This window comes from Podarcis filfolensis, assembly GCF_964270895.1.
Source record: "Podarcis filfolensis genome assembly, chromosome: 2".
Lineage (NCBI taxonomy): Eukaryota > Metazoa > Chordata > Lepidosauria > Squamata > Lacertidae > Podarcis > Podarcis filfolensis.
In genome coordinates, this window is record NC_139605.1 from 12727852 (window position 1) to 12749484 (window position 21633).

The 21633-nt window shown below is 45.0% G+C and overlaps 1 protein-coding gene across 3 annotated transcripts; it reads right to left on the reverse strand.

Annotated features, from left to right (window-relative positions):
- Positions 1–1126: 1126 nt before the first annotated feature.
- APOM (apolipoprotein M) lies at positions 1127–20920 on the reverse strand (the record flags this gene model as incomplete). 3 transcript variants are annotated; one of them, XM_083602486.1, is made up of 7 exons in its annotated part: positions 1127–1244; positions 4219–4259; positions 5607–5705; positions 6994–7092; positions 9978–10051; positions 15347–15489; positions 20666–20920. In XM_083602486.1, the coding sequence occupies 6 exons, from the start codon at positions 20819–20821 to the stop codon at positions 4234–4236; spliced, it is 597 nt and encodes a 198-aa protein (XP_083458612.1). In that variant the 3' UTR covers positions 1127–1244; positions 4219–4233. The 3 variants fall into 3 exon arrangements, with proteins under 3 accessions (XP_083458612.1, XP_083458611.1, XP_083458610.1); XM_083602485.1 differs by lacking the exon at positions 20666–20920 and adding an exon at positions 17693–17854; XM_083602484.1 differs by lacking the exon at positions 20666–20920 and adding an exon at positions 17546–17820.
- Positions 20921–21633: the final 713 nt, after the last annotated feature.

Below are 21633 nucleotides of genomic sequence, written 5' to 3' on the forward strand. Positions count from 1 at the left end.
CCTGGGCAGCAATCAGGCAGTTTTTAACCAGAGGAGAGGGAAGAAAGGGCTTCATAATTCCTCTGGAGTCTGCACTCTGGATCCCTGCCTCCCCCCCCCCTTCCTGCTTTCAGCTGAGCTTGCTTTCACTTTTCGTAGCTCAGCTGGGAGGCAAAATGATTTGCAGGAGGGCCCACAAACTTCATTCATTAACACTGTGTGTGCATTAACATGTGTGGTGGAACATGGGAGGCAGTTCATACATCATGTGAAATATTCATATCGATTTTTAATTGCATTTTTATTGCTTCTTTTATTATTTTCTTGTTTTGTTTTGTATTTTATTGTATGGAATTGTATGCAATAAAATACTATAGCAGGGTGGCGGGGTGAACATACTTTCGGCTGAATTCCTTTGTGGGGACCATGCTAGTAGTGGGTGAGGCCAGAGACAAAAAATGGGAGGAGCAACTGATGTGACTAGTCACAGAATCATAGAGCTGGAAGGAACCAAAAGGATCATTTAGTCCAACCTCCTGCAATGCAGGAATATTTTTGCCCAACATGGGGGCTCGAACCCTGCCAGTTAAGTCTTGTGCTCTGCCAACTGAGCTATCCTTCACTGCTTGGTGCAGTTTGCTGCATTCTCCCCCCCCCCCCTTTTTAAGAACCAATGTACAGCTTCCGGGTCATGTGGCCAGCATGACTAACCATGACTAACCAGAGCAGCGCACGGAAACGCCGTTTACCTTCCCGCCAGAGCGGTACCTATTTATCTACTTGCACTTTGATGTGCTTTTGAACTGCTAGGTTGGCAGGAGCTGGGACCGAGCAACGGGAGCTCACCCCGTCGCGGGGATTTGAACCGCCGACCTTCTGATTGGCAAGTCCTAGGCTCTGTGGTTTAACCCACAGCGCCACCCGCGTCCCATGTTTGCTGCATTCTAGCCACACAAAAGTTGGGTTTCTATCCATACACACACACACACACACACACACACACACACACACACACACATCTCTGCATGCAGACAAGCAAGAGGCGATACCGCAGTTCAGGGACAATTCCAGCCAGGCAAAAGCACTTGAGGAAGTGTGTGGTCGGAGGAGAATCCCAGAGGCCGGACACAGAGACCTGGAAGTCCACTTTTGGCTCAAAGGAATTTTATTCAACACCACAGGACGTGTAAAACCACCCGTATCCACAGTGAGTGAGGCAAAGGAACTTCTGTGTACGGTTAAGTCCTGCCGCAGCGGGTCCAAAGCTGAGGTGAAAACAAGAAAGGAAGGAATGAGGAGGGTTGGTACTGAAAGAATCTGAGGTTGCGTATTTCATTGGTTTTGTGGGCAACTGGGGAACTGGATCTGGTAAGCAGATACCAAAAAGCAAAATAGCCTGTCAGTGACTCCCGGCGTCTGTTACGAGATCAGGAGCACCCTAGAGGCTTGTTGTACAATCCTTTTTCTGCTGGGCTCTGTATGCAAATCTCCCCTCCTCTGCCTTTTCCCACCTAACCATGGTGCAGCGTTAAACGTGTACTGACACAAATGTTTTGAGCCTCATCTAGCAGCCATTGATTGCTTCATCCTTCATGAATTTGTCTGATCCTCTTTCACAACCACCCTGAGTCACTGCCCATCATCGCTATTTCCTGTGGGAGCGAAATGCCCTTTCTTTTGCCTGAAGCTTGCGAGATTCAGCTTCAGTTGATGAGCCCGGGTTCCAGCAGCATTGAGAGATGGAGGAAGACCGTTCTGCCCCCGTGCTCTTCATAATTTCGAACACTTCTACCGACTGATCTCTGGCCCTTTTGCTAAGGCCCTCCTGGTTTCCCCTGCGTGAACTTGAGGCTGTGACCCAGAGAACAACACACCCTGGAGAAGAATTCACAATGCAACCCTGCATTCCAGGGGCAGACTGATATTGCTGAGCCACAGACGTTTGCCTGCAAGCTGGGGAAGGGCTGTAGCTCAGTGGTAGCACAGCTGCCCTGCATGCAGAAGCTCCCAGGTTCAGTCCCCAACATCTCCAGGCCAGGGCTATGATTGTCTCCTGCCTGAAACCCTGGAAAGACACAGCCAGCCAGTGAGCTAGCTTGGCTGGTTGTCTGACTCCGAATGAGGTAGCTTCCTATGGGAGGCACTGAACTAAGTTCCACTCAAGAGTAGCACCATTAAAATTAATGAACGTGAACAAATTGGGTTTACTGATTCCAATTCTGCCTAATAAAGGTAAAGGGACCCCTGACCATTAGGTCCAGTCGTGACCGACTCTGGGGTTGCGGCGCTCATCTCGCTTTATTGGCTGAGGGAGCCGGCGTACAGCTTCCGGGTCATGTGGCCAGCATGACTAAGCCACTTCTGGCGAACCAGAGCACCACACGGAAACGCCGTTTACCTTCCCGCTGGAGTGGTACCTATTTATCTGCTTGCACTTTGAGGAGCTTTCGAACTGCTAGGTTGGCAGGAGCAGGGACTGAACAACAGGAGCTCACCCCATCACGGGGATTCGAACCGCCGACCTTCTGATCGGCAAGTCCTAGGCTCTGTGGTTTAACCCACAGCGCCACCTGCCAAAGAACATTTGCAAACCAGAACACTCACTTCTGGGTTTGCGGCGTTTGGGAGCCAAAACGTTCAAGTCGCAAGGCGTTCAACTTCCAAGGCATGACTGTAATGACATTTGGGTTTGAAGGCTGAAGAGAATGTTTGCTTATAAAAAGTAAAAAAAATTTTTTCCTTCCAGTAGCACCTTAAAGACCAACTAAGTTAGTTCTTGGTATGAGCTTTCGTGTGCATGCACACTTCTTCAGATACACTGAAAACAGAAGTTGCCAGATCCTTCTATATAGTGAGAAGGTGGGGAGGGGTATTACTCAGAAGGGTGGTGGGAATGGGTGATTGGCAGATAGCTGTGATGAGCCTGTTGACGACTCTTAACGACTGCAATAGGTCTTACAGGAAAAAGCAAGGGGTGAGAAGGTGAAAAATGGCTTTGTCATGTATAATGAGATAAGAATCCAATGTCTTTGTTCAGACCAGGTCTCTCCATGGTTTTAAGTTTGGTAATGAGTTGCAATTCAGCAGCTTCTCTTTCCAGTCTATTTCTGAAATTCCTTTGTAGTAATACAAAGTATACTTTTTTTTATAAAAAGTAGTTGTGCTGAGTGTTATATTGGAGCAGATGAGGTGAATATTGTTTCTATATAGCTGACAGATGAAGAACCAGAAGTGCTTTAGTTTCTTAACCTATTTATTTATTTTCTCTCTCTTTTAATCCCTTTCTTTCTTTCTTTCTTTCTTCTTTTCCTCTGGCTCTATATTTTAATTTTACCTAGATCAACATACAGTGGTACTTCGGGTTACAGGCGCTTCAGGTTACATACGCTTCAGGTTACAGACTCCACTAACCCAGAAATAGTACCTCAGGTTAAGAACTTTGCTTCAGGATGAGAACAGAAATAGTGCTCCGGCGGCGTGGCAGCAGCGGGAGGCCCCATTAGCTAAAGTGGTGCTTCAGGTTAAGAACAGTTTCACGTTAAGTATGGACCTCTGGAATGAATTAAGTACTTAACCTGAGGTAACACTGTATTAGTTTGGCCAAAAAATATATTTGATCATCATCTTTGTATCTTTCTCTATAAAATCTAATAAATTTTTTTTATTATAAAATTTTATGAGGAACAGCTAAGGGAGCTGGGCATGTTTAGCCTGGAGAAGAGGAGGTTAAGGGGTGATATGATAGTTCAAATATATAAAAGGATGTCACATAGAGGAGAGAGAAAGGTTGTTTTCTGCTGCTCCAGAGAAGCGGACACGGAGCAATGGATCCAAACTACAAGAAAGAAGATTCCACCTAAACATTAGGAAGAACTTCCTGACAGTAAGAGCTGTTCGACAGTGGAATTTGCTGCCAAGGAGCGTGGTGGAGTCTCCTTCTTTGGAGGTCTTTAAGCAGAGGCTTGACAACCATATGTCAGGAGTGCTCTGATGGTGTTTCCTGCTTGGCAGGGGGTTGGACTCGATGGCCCTTGTGGTCTCTTCCAACTCTATGATTCTATGAAAATTTATTCCAAGGGGGGGGAGTGAGCTAGAAGCCAACCCTGAGCTATAGGATCAGGAACATTTCTTTACTATTAGGCACCCTAAGTTTGACTCATACCACAGGGAGATTGTGATTTTAGGATAGTAGGGAAGTTAAACATGTATTTGGGTTGGGGACAGGATGGCTTATCTTACCCAAGGAGTTCAAGGTCAAAATGCTTGGTATTCACAGGCACCTGAAAGAGAGAAGGCCAATGAGGATTAGTACACAAACGTTTGCAAAGTTAGTTGTGACTCTGGTCTTTGGAATCCAGAAGTGAATTTTGAGTCTGCAGGGCAGAGCGAGGGATGGGAATGTGAAGTTGTTTTCATAGCCGGGTGTGTCACGGACAAGAAATGTTGCTCTCCTCTAGCCCTGGGATGTTGTAGCTGAGCTATAATGACAAGATATCGCTTTGCTTAGGGCAAATGTGGGGTACACAATCTTGATTTTACAGAGGAAACAGCCTCTGTAGAAAGGAGCAGTCACATCTGACTAAGGTTGACTAGGTGCCCTACATTGCAAAGGACAGTCCTCTGTTTGAAATAGTCCTCCATCGGAAGAATCCAGTCCAAATCCAGTTTGGAGGTGCAAAAGAAAGATGCATGGGGAGGGGGCTTTGAAGTTGCCCATCGGCTGTTACCACCTGGGCAACAGACTGAGTGGTCTTCGCCACCGTGGCGAGAGACATGTTGTACAGTTCTGCTATCTAAATCCTAATAATTATTTCCAAGTTTGCATCAATCCATATTCAGTGGTACCTTGGTTCTCAAATGCCTTGGTACTCAAACGCCTTGGTTCTCAAATGCCAAAAACCCGGAAGTAAGTGTTCTGGTTTCCGAACATTTTTCAGAAGCCGAACGTCTGATGCGGCTGTCGGCTATTGTTTCCAGGGTGCCTGCACCAATCAGAAGCTGTGCCTTGGTTTTCGAACATTTCAGAAGTCAAACGGACTTCCAGAACGGATTAAGTTTGGCTTTTTTTGTTTTTTTACTATTTATTTTGCGTTTTTGTTTTTGAGGCTTTTTCGATTAATTTGTTTTTGTGACTGTGTGGAACCCTGTTCAGCTACTGATTGATTGTGTGACTGCAGAAATGGATAAAAAAACCCTGGCCCAAACAATGACTATCATTTAATTTTAATTTTTATCATCTACAATACTGTCTTATTTATTTTGTAGTACAGTACATTGATTATTGCTTTCATTTTATGGATCAACGGTCTCGTTAGATAGTAAAATTCATGTTAAATTGCTGTTTTGGGGGGGTTATTTTTAAAAGCCCGGAACGGATTAATCCATTTTGCATTGCTTTCTATGGGAAAGCACGCCTTGGTTTAGGAACACTTTGGTTTTGGAACGGACTTCCAGAACGGATTAAGTTTGAGAACCAAGGTACCACTGTATAAGCGAACCTATCTGTGTTTTCTTTTGTCCTCTTTTTGGGGTGATGCATTTGTGGCCACCCTCCATCTGAGAGATGCTAAAAGCGGAAAAGCTGCAACAACATGTAAAGCACCACCCAGTTCACTAGTAATACCTACCTTGGGTCCTGGGTATAAGCAGGAATTCGTTCATGTCAAGGCAGGAAGCTTTTCCTTTGAAATCAGAAATACAGCCCTCAGCAGGGTGGAGGACTCGGGCTGGGGAGAGAGGACGAGCGCAGCTCAGATGCAAGGACATTTCAATTCCAAGATTCGTTACCCTAACCCATGGGTAGGCAAACTAAGGCCCGGGGGCCGAATCCGGCCCAATCGCCTTCTAAATCCGGCCCGCGGACAGTCCAGGAATCAGCGTGTTTTTACATGAGTAGAATGTGCCCTTTTATTTAAAATGCATCTCTGGGTTGTTTGTGGAGCCTGCCTGGTGTTTTTTACATGAGCGGAATGTGTGCTTTTACTTAAAATGCATCTCTGGGTTAGACTTGTCTGAAAGATTGGCGAGCCTCTTCAGCAAAGGATCAATGGTGCCTCTACGAATCTCAGCATAAAAAGGACATCTAAAAAAATACCGTATTTTTCGCTCCATAAGACAAACTTTTTTCCTCCTAAAAAGTAAGGTGAAATGTGTGTGCGTCTTATGGAGGGAATGCAGGCGGGAGGCTCTTGCTGGAGCCGCGCTCTCTTTAAAGAGAGCGTGTGTGCGGCTCTTGCTGGATTTTCCGCAAGGTGGGAGAAGGGACTGACAGGCTGCCCTCTGTCCTTTCCCCCACCTCCCGGAAAAGCCAGCAAGAGCCGCTGCCAGGTTCTGCTCAGCGCTCCCTTGTAAGGGCTCCCTTTCGTCCCTCATCCTGCTTTGCTGGGAAGCCAGCAGAAGAGGCGCTGTGCAGCTATCGCTCTTGCTCTGCTGGCTTCAGCGAGAGCTGCACAGCTTGCTCTGCTGGCTTCTCGGCAAAGTGGGAGGAGGGACGGAAGGGTTTAAAGCAAGAAAAGCGATTGCCGCTTACATGCTCTGCACAGAATATTTTTTTTCTTGCTTTCCCCCTCTAAAAACTAGGTGCGTATTATGGTCAGGTGCGTCTTATGGAGCGAAAAATACGTTGTGTGTTTGGGGCATCCTATTTCCCCTAATGGGCAGGCGCAAAGTCTCTGTGCGTACAGGACTCTTCTATAGGAGACTTCCGGTGAGGGCAAGGCTGAGCTTCTAGCAAGCGTGAAAGCCCTTCTTGCGTTTCTGGATGTGAGGAAATAGAGATATGTTGCTGGAGTGGCTATGTATCTCCCATTTTCTATGTTTTTATAATCGGGGACTCTCATCTCTGGGTTATTTGTGGGGCATAGGAATTCATTCATTTTTCCCCTCCAAAATATAGTCCGGCCCCCCACAAGGTCTGAGGGACAGTGGACCGGCCTCCTGCTGAAAAAGTTTGCTGACCTCTGCCCTAACCCAATTAAGCTCCCCAGTTCAGACATCTGTGGATGAGGGACTCACAATACAGAAGGATTCTCTGGTAGTCTCGGTCTGTTTCCTGGACAATGATGGAGTCGGGGCACTTGCCAGAGAACAGCTCTGTCCTCATGTGAGGGCGGCCTGGAGTGGGGAAGTCGGAGAGAAAGAAACATGTTCATAGGTCAAGAGAGATGGGACACACGGATTTCCATGGTGCAGCCTTCCCAGGACTATACCACTTCAGAACGCGGGTGAGAAAAATAACCCATTTCCTCAAGTCGAGGTACATATCAAACAAATTCAAGCAACTGAATGCAGAGGTAAATTGAGGGTGGTGCTGTGGGTTAAACCACGGAGCCTAGGTCTTGCCAAACAGAAGGTCGGCAGTTTGAATCCCCCCGATGGGGTGAGCTTCCGTTCCTTGGTCCCGGCTCCTGCCAACCTAGCAGTTTGAAAGCACATCAAAGTGCAAGTAGATAAAATAGGTACTGCTCTGGCGGGAAGGTAAACAGCATTTCCGTGCACTGCTCTGGTTCGTCAGAAGTGGCTTAGTCATGCTGGCCACAAGACCTGGAAGCTGTATGCCAGCTCCCTCGGCTAATAAAGCGAGATGAGCGCCGCAACCCCAGAGTCGCCCACGACTAATGGTCAGGGGTCCCTTTACCTTTACCTATATCCTGGAAGCCCAACTCACGTTAAGATAGTTCACTTTGCAGGGAGGCAGAGCACGCAGACAGTGAAGCAGGACTGCTCAGTCTGGCTGCGCAACCTAGTTCCCTGTGGGTAACTGGGGCACATAGCCAAACGCAGCAGGATTTAATGCCACCCCAGGTCTAGTAAAGGTAAAAGGACCCCTGACCATTAGGTCCAGTCGTGACCGACTCTGGGGTTGCGGCGCTCATCTCGCTTTATTGGCCGAGGGAGCCAACGTACAGCTTCCGGGTCACGTGGCCAGCATTACTAAGCTGCTTCTGGTGAACCAGAGCAGTGCCCAGAAACGCCGTTTATCTTCCCGCCGGAGCGGTACCTATTTATCTACTTGCACTTTGACGGGCTTTAGAACTGCTAGGTTTGCGCCACCCACGTCCCCCCGCCAGGCGTAGTAGGGCTATACAAATAGGGGGAACCCCGGGCTCAGGGTCCGAACATGGTATTGGGCTATACCCAACGTTCAAAACTCCCATTGTTCTAGGCGCATTTTGCGATGGGGAATTTCATTAGCATGAGCAGTTTCTGAGCTCTGGGTGCGGTACTGCACCTCTTAAAACTGCAGTGTGGAAGGAAAGGAGGACAGCCTCCCGACTTCCAGCTACACTCTGAAGAGTGGAGAAGAGACCCTCTTAAGAATATTGGGGGGGGCAGGGGAAGGACTAGACTGTTAAGTTGTGGGTGAACATATCAGACGACACAGCGATTCTTCAAACAGCTCTTGTTTATTCACAGGCCAGAACAGAACTGAACTGAAGGGTTCAGCCAGCCTGCTTATATAAAGCTCCACTACAACGCAACTGTAACCACTTTCTGTAACTATCCAATCATTGAACGGCACTTTCAATCCCTTATTTGCATATGTGGACCTGAGTGAAAACTATCTACAGTATCCCCCTGCTGGCCCAGGGTGAGGAGAATATTAGGGGAGTGGGCACGGGAAGGACTAGACCATGTGAAAGATGAATAGAATATTTTAGCGCAGTCCACTCATTTTCAGCTTTGTATTCTTGTTATAAAAAAAGTGTGCCTAGACATTCCGTTGCTGCGCCCATAACCTAGGTTTAAGGTGCCGTTTAGCTCCTAGCTTTCATATCTCATTTGCTAACACTGGCTATACCATGCTATTTTTCTGAGCTGGGGCTGGCCCGAGACATTTTGCTGCAGGAGGAGAAGGACAAGATGACGCTCTCCTCCCATTTCCACACAGAGAAGCTGGCGGGACTTGCAGATTAATCTTAGGTCAACACGGGCAGTGTCTAAACAAAGTTTACCAAACAAACAACTAGTTTTGTTGAGATTATTGCTACCAAAAATACTTTGTAGACTGAAGCAACTTTTTTTTCAAAACATGGGAGGTTGGGGAGCGGTATCTATTTCTAATACCGTTTGTTTAAACTACATTTGATATTTGTCTGGCAGTGCAGTATATCTACACAAAAAATGCACCTATGCTGGATGCATTCAAACACTTCCATGAGATGCAACCCTGGGCTCAAAGAAGAAACCAAAGGGTACTGTGTGCTACTTGGGAGGAGGGTTACTTGACTTGTGTAAGTTGGAGAACAAAGAGCATCAAAGTGGGGCTGCTGTGGTCTCTGTGGGACAGAAACCAAAACCTTTCCACTTACTGTAGTTTTCGCTCTATAAGACGCACCAGACCACAAGACGCACCTAGTTTTTGGAGGAGGAAAACAAGAAAGAAAATATTCTGAATCTCAGAAGCCAGAAGAGCAAGAGGGATCGCTACGCAGTGAAAGCAGCAATCCCTCTTGCTGTTCTGGCTTCTGGGATAGCTGTGCAGCCCGCATTCGCTCCATAAGATGCACACACATTTCCCTTTACTTTTTAGGAGGGAAAAAGTGAGTCTTATAGAGCAAAAAATACGGTAATTGAAATGTGGATTTCTGCTCTTACTGCTTCAGCTCCTGGTCTCTGCTAGCTGACAAGTGAATTGTTTTATTTTCAGAGGGCGATTGTAAGAAGTTCTCCTTCCACTGTAGAATTGTCTTAAGAGTTTAACTTAATCCCTGTGAACAGGAACGTTACCACCTTCAAAACACAAAAGGACTTGAACAGGAAATAATAAAAAGGACTACTTAGGAAAAACAACAACACGGGCAGTGTCTTCAGCTGCTCCTGAGGTATGCAGTCGGCAGGCCACATGACGCTCGCAGTCCTTCCCCCTAAACACCTTGCTGCTGCTTCTACCCACAGCGCTCCTCCCTCTACCTGCTGAGAGGGCCAGTCCTGTTCTGAGCTCAGCTTTGAGAGTGGGCTTATCAAAGGGGCCATTAGAAAAGGAAGTTCGGCCTTACCTTCTGTAGCCAGATCAGCACTCTGCTCCTTAAGTAAGTAAATCCATGATCTGGGTACACATTGGCCTGTCTTCCTGAGAGAGAGAGAGAGAGAGAAGATGGATGGATGGATGGATGGACGGACAGCCAAATGTAATGGATTCTTTGAGGTAGGTTTGGTAAGGCAGGGCGTCAGAGACAACTAAGAGGCCTTGGGGGGGCCTCTTAACATGTTACCTCTTAATTTATTTTTAAACCCTGCATATTTTTCAATATCACTTCAGCTGACGTAACAATGCACTCAATTAAATACCAGGATTTCTCATAGCTACTACATGCATCATTGGCAAAGTACCCATCTAGATTTTTCCTTGAAAATAGAGGGATTTGGACAGATGGAAGAAAAGGGCTATGGAAGGACAGTGATACGGCTTCCCCACCCCCCACAGAGAAAATAATAATAATAATAATAATAATAATAATAATAATAATAATAATATTTACACCCCGCCCATCTGGCTGGGTTTCCCCAGCCACTCTGGGCAGCTTCCAACAAAATATTAAAATACAGTAGTCCATCAAACATTAAAAGCTTCCCGGCTGCCCAATTTCCCCATTGCTCTTTATTTCGGTCCTGGAGGTTTTGCTAAATATGATTAGAAGGGACCATCTGATTAAAGGTATACAGGTCGGAGCCAAACAGTACAAATTGAAAGCTTTTGCAGATGACTTAGTACTGACACTACAGGAGCCAGAATCTAGTACTAAAAGAGTATTGGAACTGATTCAAGAATTTGGTCAAGTGGTAGGATTTAAGTTGAACAAGTTAAAAACTAAGGTTCTCGAAAAAAATTTAACACCGATTGAGAAAGAGAGGTTTCAGAAGGAGACAGGTTTAACACTGGTTAAGAAAGTAAAATACCTGGGGGTTAATATGACCGCTAAGAACTTAAATCTATTTAAAGATAATTATGAGAAATGTTGGTCAGAAGTGAAAAAGGATCTAGAAATATGGTCAAATCTGAAGCTTTCCTTGCTAGGTCGAATTGCTGTTATAAAGATGAATGTATTGCCAAGAATGTTATTTTTGTTTCAATCATTGCAAATTTTGGACAAAATGGACTGTTTCAAGAAGTGGCAGAGAGACATTTCTAGATTTGTCTGGCAGGGCAAGAAGCCCAGAATAAAATTTAAAATACTAACCGATGTAAAGGAAAGAGGTGGATTTGCCCTGCCAGACCTTAAACTCTATTATGAATCAGCAGCATTTTGCTGGCTGAAAGAATGGCTGCTTCCTGAGAACACAGACATTTTGGATTTAGAAGGTTTTAATAACGTTTTTGGGTGGCATGCATATCTGTGGTATGACAAGGTTAAAGCACACAAAGCATTTAAAAACCATATTGTCAGGAAAGCATTGTTTAATGTCTGGATAAGATATAAAGATTTACTTGAAAACAAAACCCCAAGGTGGTTATCACCGATGGAAGCGAAGGCTCAGAAAAAGCTCAATATGGAGGCCAAATGGCCGAAATATTGGGAGATTTTGGAACAAGAAGGAGACAAATTGAAATTGAAGAGTTTTGAGAAACTAAAAGATAAAGTGCGAGACTGGCTTCATTATTATCAAATAAGGGAGGCTTACAATCTGGACAAAAAAAATTGGCTTCCAGGTGGAAAAATCAAAATTGGAAACAGAACTGTTAGACCCCAAAACTAAGATACTATCAAGAATGTATAACTTGCTGTTGAAATGGAATACTCAGGATGAAACGGTTAAATCTGCTATGATTAAATGGGCACAAGATGTTGGACATAACATTATGTTTGCTGACTGGGAACAGTTGTGGACCACAGGTATGAAATTTATGGCATGTAATGCCTTAAGAGAGAATATTATGAAAATGATATACAGGTGGTACATGACACCAGTCAAGCTTGCAAAAATCTACCATTTGCCCGATAATAAATGTTGGAAATGTAAAGAAAATGAAGGTACATTCTTTCACCTTTGGTGGACGTGCCCAAAGATTAAGGCTTTCTGGGAGATGATATATAATGAAATGAAAAAGGTATTTAAATATACCTTCCTGAAGAAACCAGAGGCCTTTCTCCTGGGCATTGTCAGCCAATTGGTGCCAAAGAAGGATAGAACTTTCTTTATGTATGCAACAACAGCAGCAAGAATACTTATTGCAAAGTACTGGAAGACACAAGAGCTACCCACCCTGGAAGAGTGGCAGATGAAGGTGACGGATTATATGGAATTGGCGGAAATGACTGGCAGAATCCGAGACCTGGGAGAAGAGTTGGTGGAAGAAGACTGGAAGAAATTTAAAGACTATCTTCAGAAATACTGTAAAATTAATGAATGTTAAAATGATGTTGGATTGAAAATAAGTGGCATTAGCAACAAAGTTAATAAGAATATGCAAAAATGAATTGATAATGGATGAAAATATAGAGTTATAATATGTCAAGATACAGAGTTAAGATAAACGAAAAAGGGTAAGGATTTGCTGATTTGATTATTTAAATGGAAATACGAAAAGGGGAGGTGTGAGGAGGCCAAGGAAATAAGCTAATGAGTTCAAAGTTACAAAAAAAGGATTTGTTTTTAATTCTTTGTTAACTATTTGTCTTTTGTATTTTGTATTTTTATTCCTTTTTTTTCTTTTTCATGTATTTTTCCATGTTCTCTTTTTTGTATTTTTTTCTTTTTATATGACCTTTTTTCATTTTGTAAACTTATGTTTGTAAAACTTCAATAAATATCTTAAAAAAAAAAAAGAAAGTGATAGACTATATGGAATTGGCGGAAATGACTGGCAGAATCCGAGACCAGGGAGAAGAGTCGGTGGAAGAAGATTGGAAGAAATTTAAAGATTATCTACAGAAACATTGTAAAATTAAGGAATGCTAAAATGATGTCGGAATGAAATGAAGCGGTTTTAGCAACAATGTTAAAAAGGAGTATGTAAAAATGGATTGTTAATAGATGAAAATATAAAGTTATAATATGTTAAGATAAAGAATTAAGATAAAAACAAAGAGGGAAAGGATTTGCTGAATAAACCATTCGAACAGGAATACAAAAAAGGGAGGTGTGAGGAGGTCAGGGAAACAAGTAAATGAAAGGCAAGACATGGAAAGATGGATTTATTTTTAATTGTTTTTATTTCCTCTGTATTTTGTATCTTTTGTTTTCTTTTTTCTATTTCTTTATTACTTTTGTAATTTCTTTTGAAATTTTAATAAATATCATTTAAAAAACAAAACAAAACAAACATTAAAAGCTTCCCTAAACAGGGCTGCCTTCAGATGTCTTCTAAAAGTCTGGTAGTTGTTGTTCTCTTTGACATCTGGTGGGAGGGCATTCCACAGGGCGGGTGCCACTACCGAGAAGGCCCTCTGCCTGGTTCCCTGTAACTTGGCTTCTCGTAGCGAGGGAACCGCCAGAAGGCCCTCAATGCTGGACCTCAGTGTCCGGGCAGATCGATGGAGGTGGAGACGCTCCTTCAGGTATATAGGACCGAGGCCATTTAGGGCTTTAAAGGTCAGCACCAATACTTTGAATTGTGCTCAGAAACGTACTGGGAGCCAATGTAGGTCTTTCAAGACCTGTGTTATGTGGTCCCGGCGGCCGCTCCCAGTCACCAGTCTAGCTGCCGCATTCTGGATTAGTTGTAGTTTCCGGATCACCTTCAAAGGAAGCCCCACATAGAGTGCATTGCAGTAGTCCAAGCGGGAGATAACTAGAGCATGCACCACTCTGGTGAGACAGTCTGTGGGCAGATAGGGTCTCAGCCTGCGTACCAGATGGAGCTGGTAAACAACTGCCCTGGACACAGAATTGACCTGTGCCTCCATGGACAGCTGCGAGTACAGAATGACTCCCAGACTGCGCACCTTCAGGGGCACAGCAGAAGGCATGTGGACGATGCATGTCCAGAAAACATAGGCGATTAGCCAACAACAGCAAAGCCAGGCAACTCCAGAGTGCCAGTGGGGCCTTGGCAAATGCCCAATGATGCCAACTCCTGGTGTTGGTTCTTCCATTGTAAGCACCAGTGCATGGACTTGGCCTTTTTTGGTGTGACCTCCTCCCAGTATTTTTCTGCAAGGACTGGGGGTGTCTACTGTTATTTTAAAAATTAGGGTGCACACACATTGGGGAAACACACTTCACAGAAAACCAATCCGTTGCCCTTCAAAATTTAGGAAATCTTCCCTGAGAAAATTACGCTTTATTTGAGTTCATTTGAGCAATCCCGAAGCCATTTCCTCTCATCTTGGAAAACCTTTTCCAATATTTTCTTTCACTTGCAGATCCTGCAAATTGGTCTGGCAAGTATTTGTGAAAGGCAAAGCAGACCTGTCAAAAGAGAATCTGCTGTGTATTCAGTAGGTATTTACTATTTGGGAGGAATGGCCCTGACTAGCCAGGAAACAATAGCCAGCAAACATTTTCAGGTACCTTGAGAGACAGGAGATGAGTTACACACTCAAATTTCTGTTGTAGACCCACCTCCTTCTGTGATGCTTGTGTGATGCTTTTGGGTGGTCTTTGGCTAAGGGGTTGGGCAATTTCTAAAGCCTTTAAAAGTTCTTGTACATCTTGTTCTGGGTCCTTGCCTCCTTGCAAAGCGGGGCGGAGGCACTGTTGCAACAGAAAAACAAATATCTTCCTCGCTCAAACTGGTTCCTGCTTCCATCCATTTCTCTCTGACCGATAACGGATTTAGGTAAAGGTAAAGGGACCCCTGACCATTAGGTCCAGTCGTGGCCGACTCTGGGGTTGCGGCGCTCATCTTGCTTTATTGGCCGAGGGAGCCGGCGTACAGCTTCCGGGTCATGTGGCCAGCATGATTAAGCCGCTTCTGGCGAACCAGAGCAGCGCACGGAAATGCCGTTTACCTTCCCGCTGGAGCGGTACCTATTGATCTACTTGCACTTTGACGTGCTTTCGAACTGCTAGGTTGGCAGGAGCAGGGACTGAGCAACAGGAGCTCACCCCGTCAAGGGGATTCGATTCTCTGACCGATAACAGACTTAGGGGACACTGAATCCTTTGAGGGGATTTGGAGTGAAAAAGCCAACCCCATTTTTTTCTACAACACTACCAACTTGGGGGATCCTCTCCTACAAAATCTCTGAACTCCCCCTCCCCTCAAGGTATCCGCAGAGCGGGAGGGGAGTCCTACGTAGAGAGTCCCATTTGGATCTTTTGCCTTGTCGAAACATCTTGAGTCCTGCGCTCTGCACATGCTCGAGAAACACTCTTCTTTGTTAGCTCCCCACACCGGCCCTAGAGAGCCTTAGCTCAGCCTTGGTTCCCTGGGAAAGTAGTGTCTTTTGCGGGGAAAGGGCCAAAGGGAAAAGGAACTCACAGTTGGATGGCAGCCTCCAGTTGCAACCGCTCTGGGCTGCTGGTTTGTGTCATGCTGAAGATGCTGCTGTCAGTGCTGGCGAACGTCGCCAGTGAGGAAGGTGATGCCGCGGCTGCTGCAATGAAGAACCACCTGCCGATATACTGCAAAGGGGAGAATTGAGTCACACCTGGGGACAAAGCCGGGCCAGCACACCCATGAGGCAAGGTGAGGCAGCTGCCTCAGGTGGCAGGATCCACAGGGGCAGCAGATTCAGCCTCCAAGGAATGCGTCACCTGCTTCTTCTGCAGTGACATGACCTTTAATTCTCACTCCAACCATTGGATAAGGTTGGTTTGATTCCCACACCTTGTTTTCAATACAGTGGTACCTCGGGTTACAGACGCTTCAGGTTACAGACTCTGCTTACCCAGAAATAGTACCGCGGGTTAACAACTTTACCTCAGGATGAGAACAGAAATCGTGCGGTGGCAGCGGGAGGCCCCATTAGCTAAAGTGGCACCTCAGGTTAAGAACAGTTTCAGGTTAAGAACGGACCTCCAGAGTGAATTAAGTTCTTAACCCGAGGTACCACTGGATAGATCTTTACTTCCCCCTTGTTCCCAATTAATTTCTCCCTTGTTCCTGGTGTAGACCTTCACTCATCCCTTCTTCCCTGGCTGCGGGTGGGGGCACATTTTGTGGTTCGCCACAGATGCCAAAATGTCTTGGCCTTGGGCCAAACTACATGTTACATGCAAAAAGTGTGTCTTTTAACTTGGGTGGCTCTTTCCCAAGGTGTTCCCAACCTTCTTGGGCCCAGGGCACATTTCAAAACCTGATAATGTATAACGGGGACCACAAAATACCCATTTCACAGAAGAAGAAAATGGTGATGCTAAAAACCCCCACCTACAAAGGGTCATGGCCACTGTTAGCCCTACTCAGAGGAGAGCCATTAAAATAGGGTTGCCATATTTCAAAAAGTGAAAATCTGGACACAAAAGTTGTTGAGCTTCCCCCCGCCCCCTCCAATGACGTTTTTTAGCTATTTTTTTTAAAGGAAATTTGGCAAAAAAATCAACACTTCCGACATGGGTTGTCATACGCCTGGTTCTTCCCGAACATTTTACCGATTTTCGGAAATTCCTCCTGGACAAATCTCAGGCATGTCCGGGAAATTCTGGACATGTGACAGCCTTACATTAAAATTAATGGCTAGGCCTAACTTAGGCAGATTAATTTTAATGGGTCTACTCTGAGTAAAAGTTAGTTGGCTATAAATCATAAATGCAGGAAACAGCCACTTCGCAAACAAACCCCCAAAGCCCCCACCCCAAAAAAACCTGATTAAAATAATAAAAAAGCAGAAGAACAGGGGGTGGATTTGAACATGACACCCATTGGCGTATGTGTGTACAGAACGAGGTCTGCTTGCACAATGAAACTTTCTCTCCCTTTCCACCTCCTGCGAGACCCCTGAACCCAGTGGCAGGTCTCCACTTTAGGAATGCCTAAATTCGCCCCCCCACCTCTTGCCTTCCATCCTACACAATAGTTGCAGTGCCCCTGAGGCTCCGTGCCAGCACGACCAAAGCTGCTGCACTCCCTTAAATCCACCTCTGATAAACCTCATCTACTGGGGGGGGGGGATAAAAAAATACAGTGGTACCCTGGTTCTTGAACATAATCTGTTCCGGAAGTCCATTCAACTCCTGAAACTAAAGCGCGGCTTCCAGTTGGCATAAGAGCCCCGGAAACAATAGCTGATAGCCGCATCAGACCTTTGGGTTCTGAAAAACGTTTGAAAACCGGAAGACTTCCAGGTTTTCAGCATTCGAGAACCAAGATTCCACTGTGATGGAAAAATAATAGTAGGATCAATAGTGATAATAATAATAATAATAATAATAATAATAATAATAATAATAATAATGTGCATTTTGTCTCCCCACTCCCCAAATGCTGGATGAAGGTCTCCTCATTCTTCAAGGGTTCTACCTGCTTGAACACAGAAGCATTTTAATAATGGGCGGCTCCCAATTGAGTGTTAAAAACAATATAGCATTAAATATTAAAAACTTCCCTAAACAGGGCTGCCTTCAGATGTCTTTTAAAGATAGGATAGCTGCTTATTTCCTTCACATCTGAAGGGAGGGCGTTCCACAGGGCGGGCGCCACCACCGAGAAGGCCCTCTGTCTGGTTCCCTGTAACCTTACTTCTCGCAATGAGGGAACCACCAGAAGGCCCTCAGGGCTGGATCTCAGTGTCCGGGCTGAACGATGGGGGTGGAGACACTCCTTCAGGACATTTAAGAGGCTTCCACCTGCTGTCAACCCCAGCTGCCCTCTATCGGCTTCAACTACCTGATCTCGGTTCAGCTCGCTGGCATGCAGCTTCGCGGGAGCCTCACACAAGGAGAGAGCGTCCACAAGGACCCCGTAGAAGTAGAAGAGATAGCACCACAGACCCTCCATTGCGGGAATGGCAGGCAACTCACTTGGAGAATCCACCTCTGCAGGGAACATCCTGCAAGGCTCACCTTTGCCCCCTGCCTGTTAAATGTTTAGCTCTCTGGGGTCTAGAGTCCAGCCTGGGCTGCCCTGTGCCTCACAGAAGAGGCAGAGATTGAAATCCAGAAAGACCCTACCAAGCATAACCGGGGGGCCTCAGAGCAAACAAAGGAAGCAGTGTTTCTGATGATGGGGATGTTATTGCAGGAAAACAGAGATAATCATTACCCGATGGAGTGCCTCTTCCCATATCTCCCTTTGTGTGGTCCCAACAGCAGGGGTGGCCTGTTACAGGGTGAAGCAGGAGAAGGTCTTCTCTGTGGTAGCCCCCCATTTGTGGAACTCCCTCTTTCCCTGACTTTTTTTTTAGATGACAGCTTAAACACATATTTTCACATAGCAGTTTGGGAATAGGTCTGTAAGTGGGCAGGGGAATTCAAATGCTCGCTGCTGATTTCTTGTCTTGGTCTCATGAGGATTAATTAATTGTTTCTTTTTTTTATACTGTTCACTACTCTGAAGAGTGGTCTATAATTATAAGCAAGTAAGCACATCTTTGATATCAAATAGGGATTTCCTCTAGATTAGTTTGGCCACTCCAGTGACCTTGTTAAATTTAATTGATTTGGAAGGTGGGTTAGTTTTCTCCTGCTGTGTGCGGTTCGATCCACAAATATAGCTGGTCAGTTAATATCAGGTGCATTTTAGCTTGTCTTCCCCTACCTGCCTGTGGGACGTGGGTGGCGCTGTGGGTTAAACCACAGAGCCTAGGACTTGCAGATCAGAAGGTCAGCGGTTCAAATCCCTATGACGGGGTGAGCTCCGGTTGCTCGGCCCCTGCTCCTGCCCACCTAGCAGTTTGAAAGCACGCCAAAGTGCAAGTAGATAAAGAGGTACCGCTCCGGCGGGAAGATAAACGGCGTTTCTGTGTGCTGCTCTGGTTCACCAGAAGCGGCTTAGTCATGTTGGCCACACGACCCGGAAGCTGTACGCCGGCTCCTTCGGCCAACAAAGCGAGATGAGCGCCGCAACCCCAGAGTCGGTCACGACTGGACATAATGGTCAGGGATCCCTTTACCTTTACCTTTACCTTTTACCCCTGCCTGCCTGATCAGTTTCTGAGCTCATGAATCCTCTGCCTCCCAAGCACTTCTGCTCTTTTTTTTGCCAACTGTACAGTATAATTAATATGCCCCGAGGGTTACTATGCATTAAGCACAATAAGCGATGAGACCAACAGATGAGAATAATGTAATGGACTCCAAAGAACAAACATGTAAAAAAATGACTGAACAGTAACACTGCAGAACAACCAGCTATAGATCCTTTTCGACCTCACATCTTTCTCAAATATGTCCTAGTCAGTCCTAAGTTCCCGAGAAATGTTTTCCAAACAGTCTCCTTTGGGGAATGTGTCCATATAATTCCTCTTGTGCATCGGTGGCTGATAAGAATTCTGTTAGCTAAGTTATTTTCTCTCTGGAAAGTTTTTAAACTCCTCCTGAATGTGAATACAGTGGTACCTTGGGTTAAGTACTTAATTGATTCCGGAGGTCCGTACTTAACCTGAAACTGTTCTTAACCTGAAGCACCACTTTAGCTAATGGGGCCTCCTGCTGCTGCCGCGCCGACAGAGCACAATTTCTGTTCTCATCCTGAAGCAAAGTTCTTAATCTGAAGCAATATTTCTGGGTTAGCGGAGTCTGTAACCTGAAACTTATGCAACCTGAAGTGTATGTAACCCGAGGTACCACTGTAATGGGGCAGCCAGATACATTTCATCAGAAAGGGTATTCCACAAATAGGGAAAGGTCACCATCAACCGGGAATATATATGGTCCTATTAGAGATACCATATTTTTCACTCTATGAGATGCACCAGACCATAAGACGCACCTAGTTTTTGGAGGAGGAAAACAAGAAAAAAATATTCTGAATCCCAGAAGCCAGAAAAGCAAGAGGGATTGCTGTGCAGTGAAAGCAGCAATCCCTCTTGCTGTTCTGGCTTCTGGGATCGCTGCGCAGCCTGCATTCTCTCCATAAGACGCACACACATTTCCCCTTACTTTTTAGGAGGGAAAAAGTGCGTCTTATAGAACAAAAAATACGGTATATTGTTCTGCAATACAAAGATGGCCCAATATATTATGCTGCCTGAGGCAAAGGACAAAAGGATGCCTGTCCCTTCATGTAAAAAGTTAGAAACATGGCAACATCCTTTGTGCAGGCTACATTACACATACAGATGTATTACAAAATGCAGCTGCTTCCTGCGTCTGCCGCCTCAGGGCCTAATGAGTTTCAGGCTGTAAACTGAGGGTACATATTGACTCAGTGTATGATGACATGAGAACAGCTCAGCCAATAGCAAGGGTGGGTGGATTTAAAATGTGATTGACAGGCAACACCCATGCCTTGCTGTGGGAAACAGTGCATAGGCAAAAACTGTGGCAGTGATTTGGAGAGAATATGGGCTGTACCTCATAAGTTATTACTTGTTAGCTTATTCAAATTAATTTATATAGGTTTCAACCCATGTACATTTCAAATCTGAGTACAGCAAGTGTTGAGGTCAAGCCTTATTAATACACACACACAACCAACCATGTTTACAGCCGCAAACTTTGCTCCATTCTCCAGTGATTAAGAGCAGAAAGTGGCTAAGGGCTGCCTAATAATAATAATAATAATAATAATAATAATTTTTAATAATTATTCTTGTATTAGTTACCTAAGGCAGGTAAGTTTCTAGGCGACTTAGGAAGTTTATGCAAAACTTTATTTAGCCTTCAAGATGTTTCACGTACATTATATTGTAATTCTTACCACAACCCTGTAAGGTAGATCATTTTTGTCTCCATATGGCAAATGGGGTGCTGAGAGAATAGCTGTCTGTCTTAGGGCCCCCCCTTGAGTTGGTGGCAGATGGAAACTGAGGGATTGCTCATTTGTAGACCAGATCCCATCATTACATGCATACATACAGACATCCTAATCTTACACGACTGGAAGAAATACCGGTACAACTTTTCATAGCATACAAATGCGGAGAACCTCACTTGTTGAAAACAGCTGTTGAAGCATGCATGGGGGAAGGAAGAGAGAGGTGTTTCTGCAATATGAATTTTTCCGAAAAAAAGGGAAAAAAAAGAAAAAGAAAAAAGTAGATTTCACTTTACTTAACCAAAAGTCCTATTTGGGGGACACTACCTCAGGCTGGGTGGGAATCCCTATACTTTTTTTTTTTTTAAATTATTTAATTAATTAAAACAGTTTTAGTGACGGTGACAACTAAATCAGTTTCAAATTTGCAATACGGCTATTAAAAACAAGGTAGGCACACCACAACTAGCCAACTGAAGGCATGGATGCTGTCAGAAGATTCCCTCAAAAGCCTGGGCAAATAACCAGGTCTTCAGGAAACTGTATCCTAGAGGGGAGTTTCAAAACTGGGGCACCACCACCGAGAAGGCCCCCCTCCAAAAAAATTGCCTCAGCTAAAGATAATGCCTCCAAGAGAGCCTCCCCTAAAGACATTCATCTTATCCCAATGGAAAAGGATTTTGGTGCTTTCCATTGGTTATTATGGGATAATATGCAAGGACTGCCTGTGTGTGCGCCCCATATTTTGGACTTCCTGCATTACATTCACACGCAGGAGAATTCCGACCATGTCCAGGCAGAAATAATTCCCAAATGAATTTAACGAGGCCTGCTCCTAGGTAAATGGGATTTTGTTCAGGTCGGATACTGTTGCTAGGAAACAAGGTAAACAAAAATGGCGGCGACAGGAT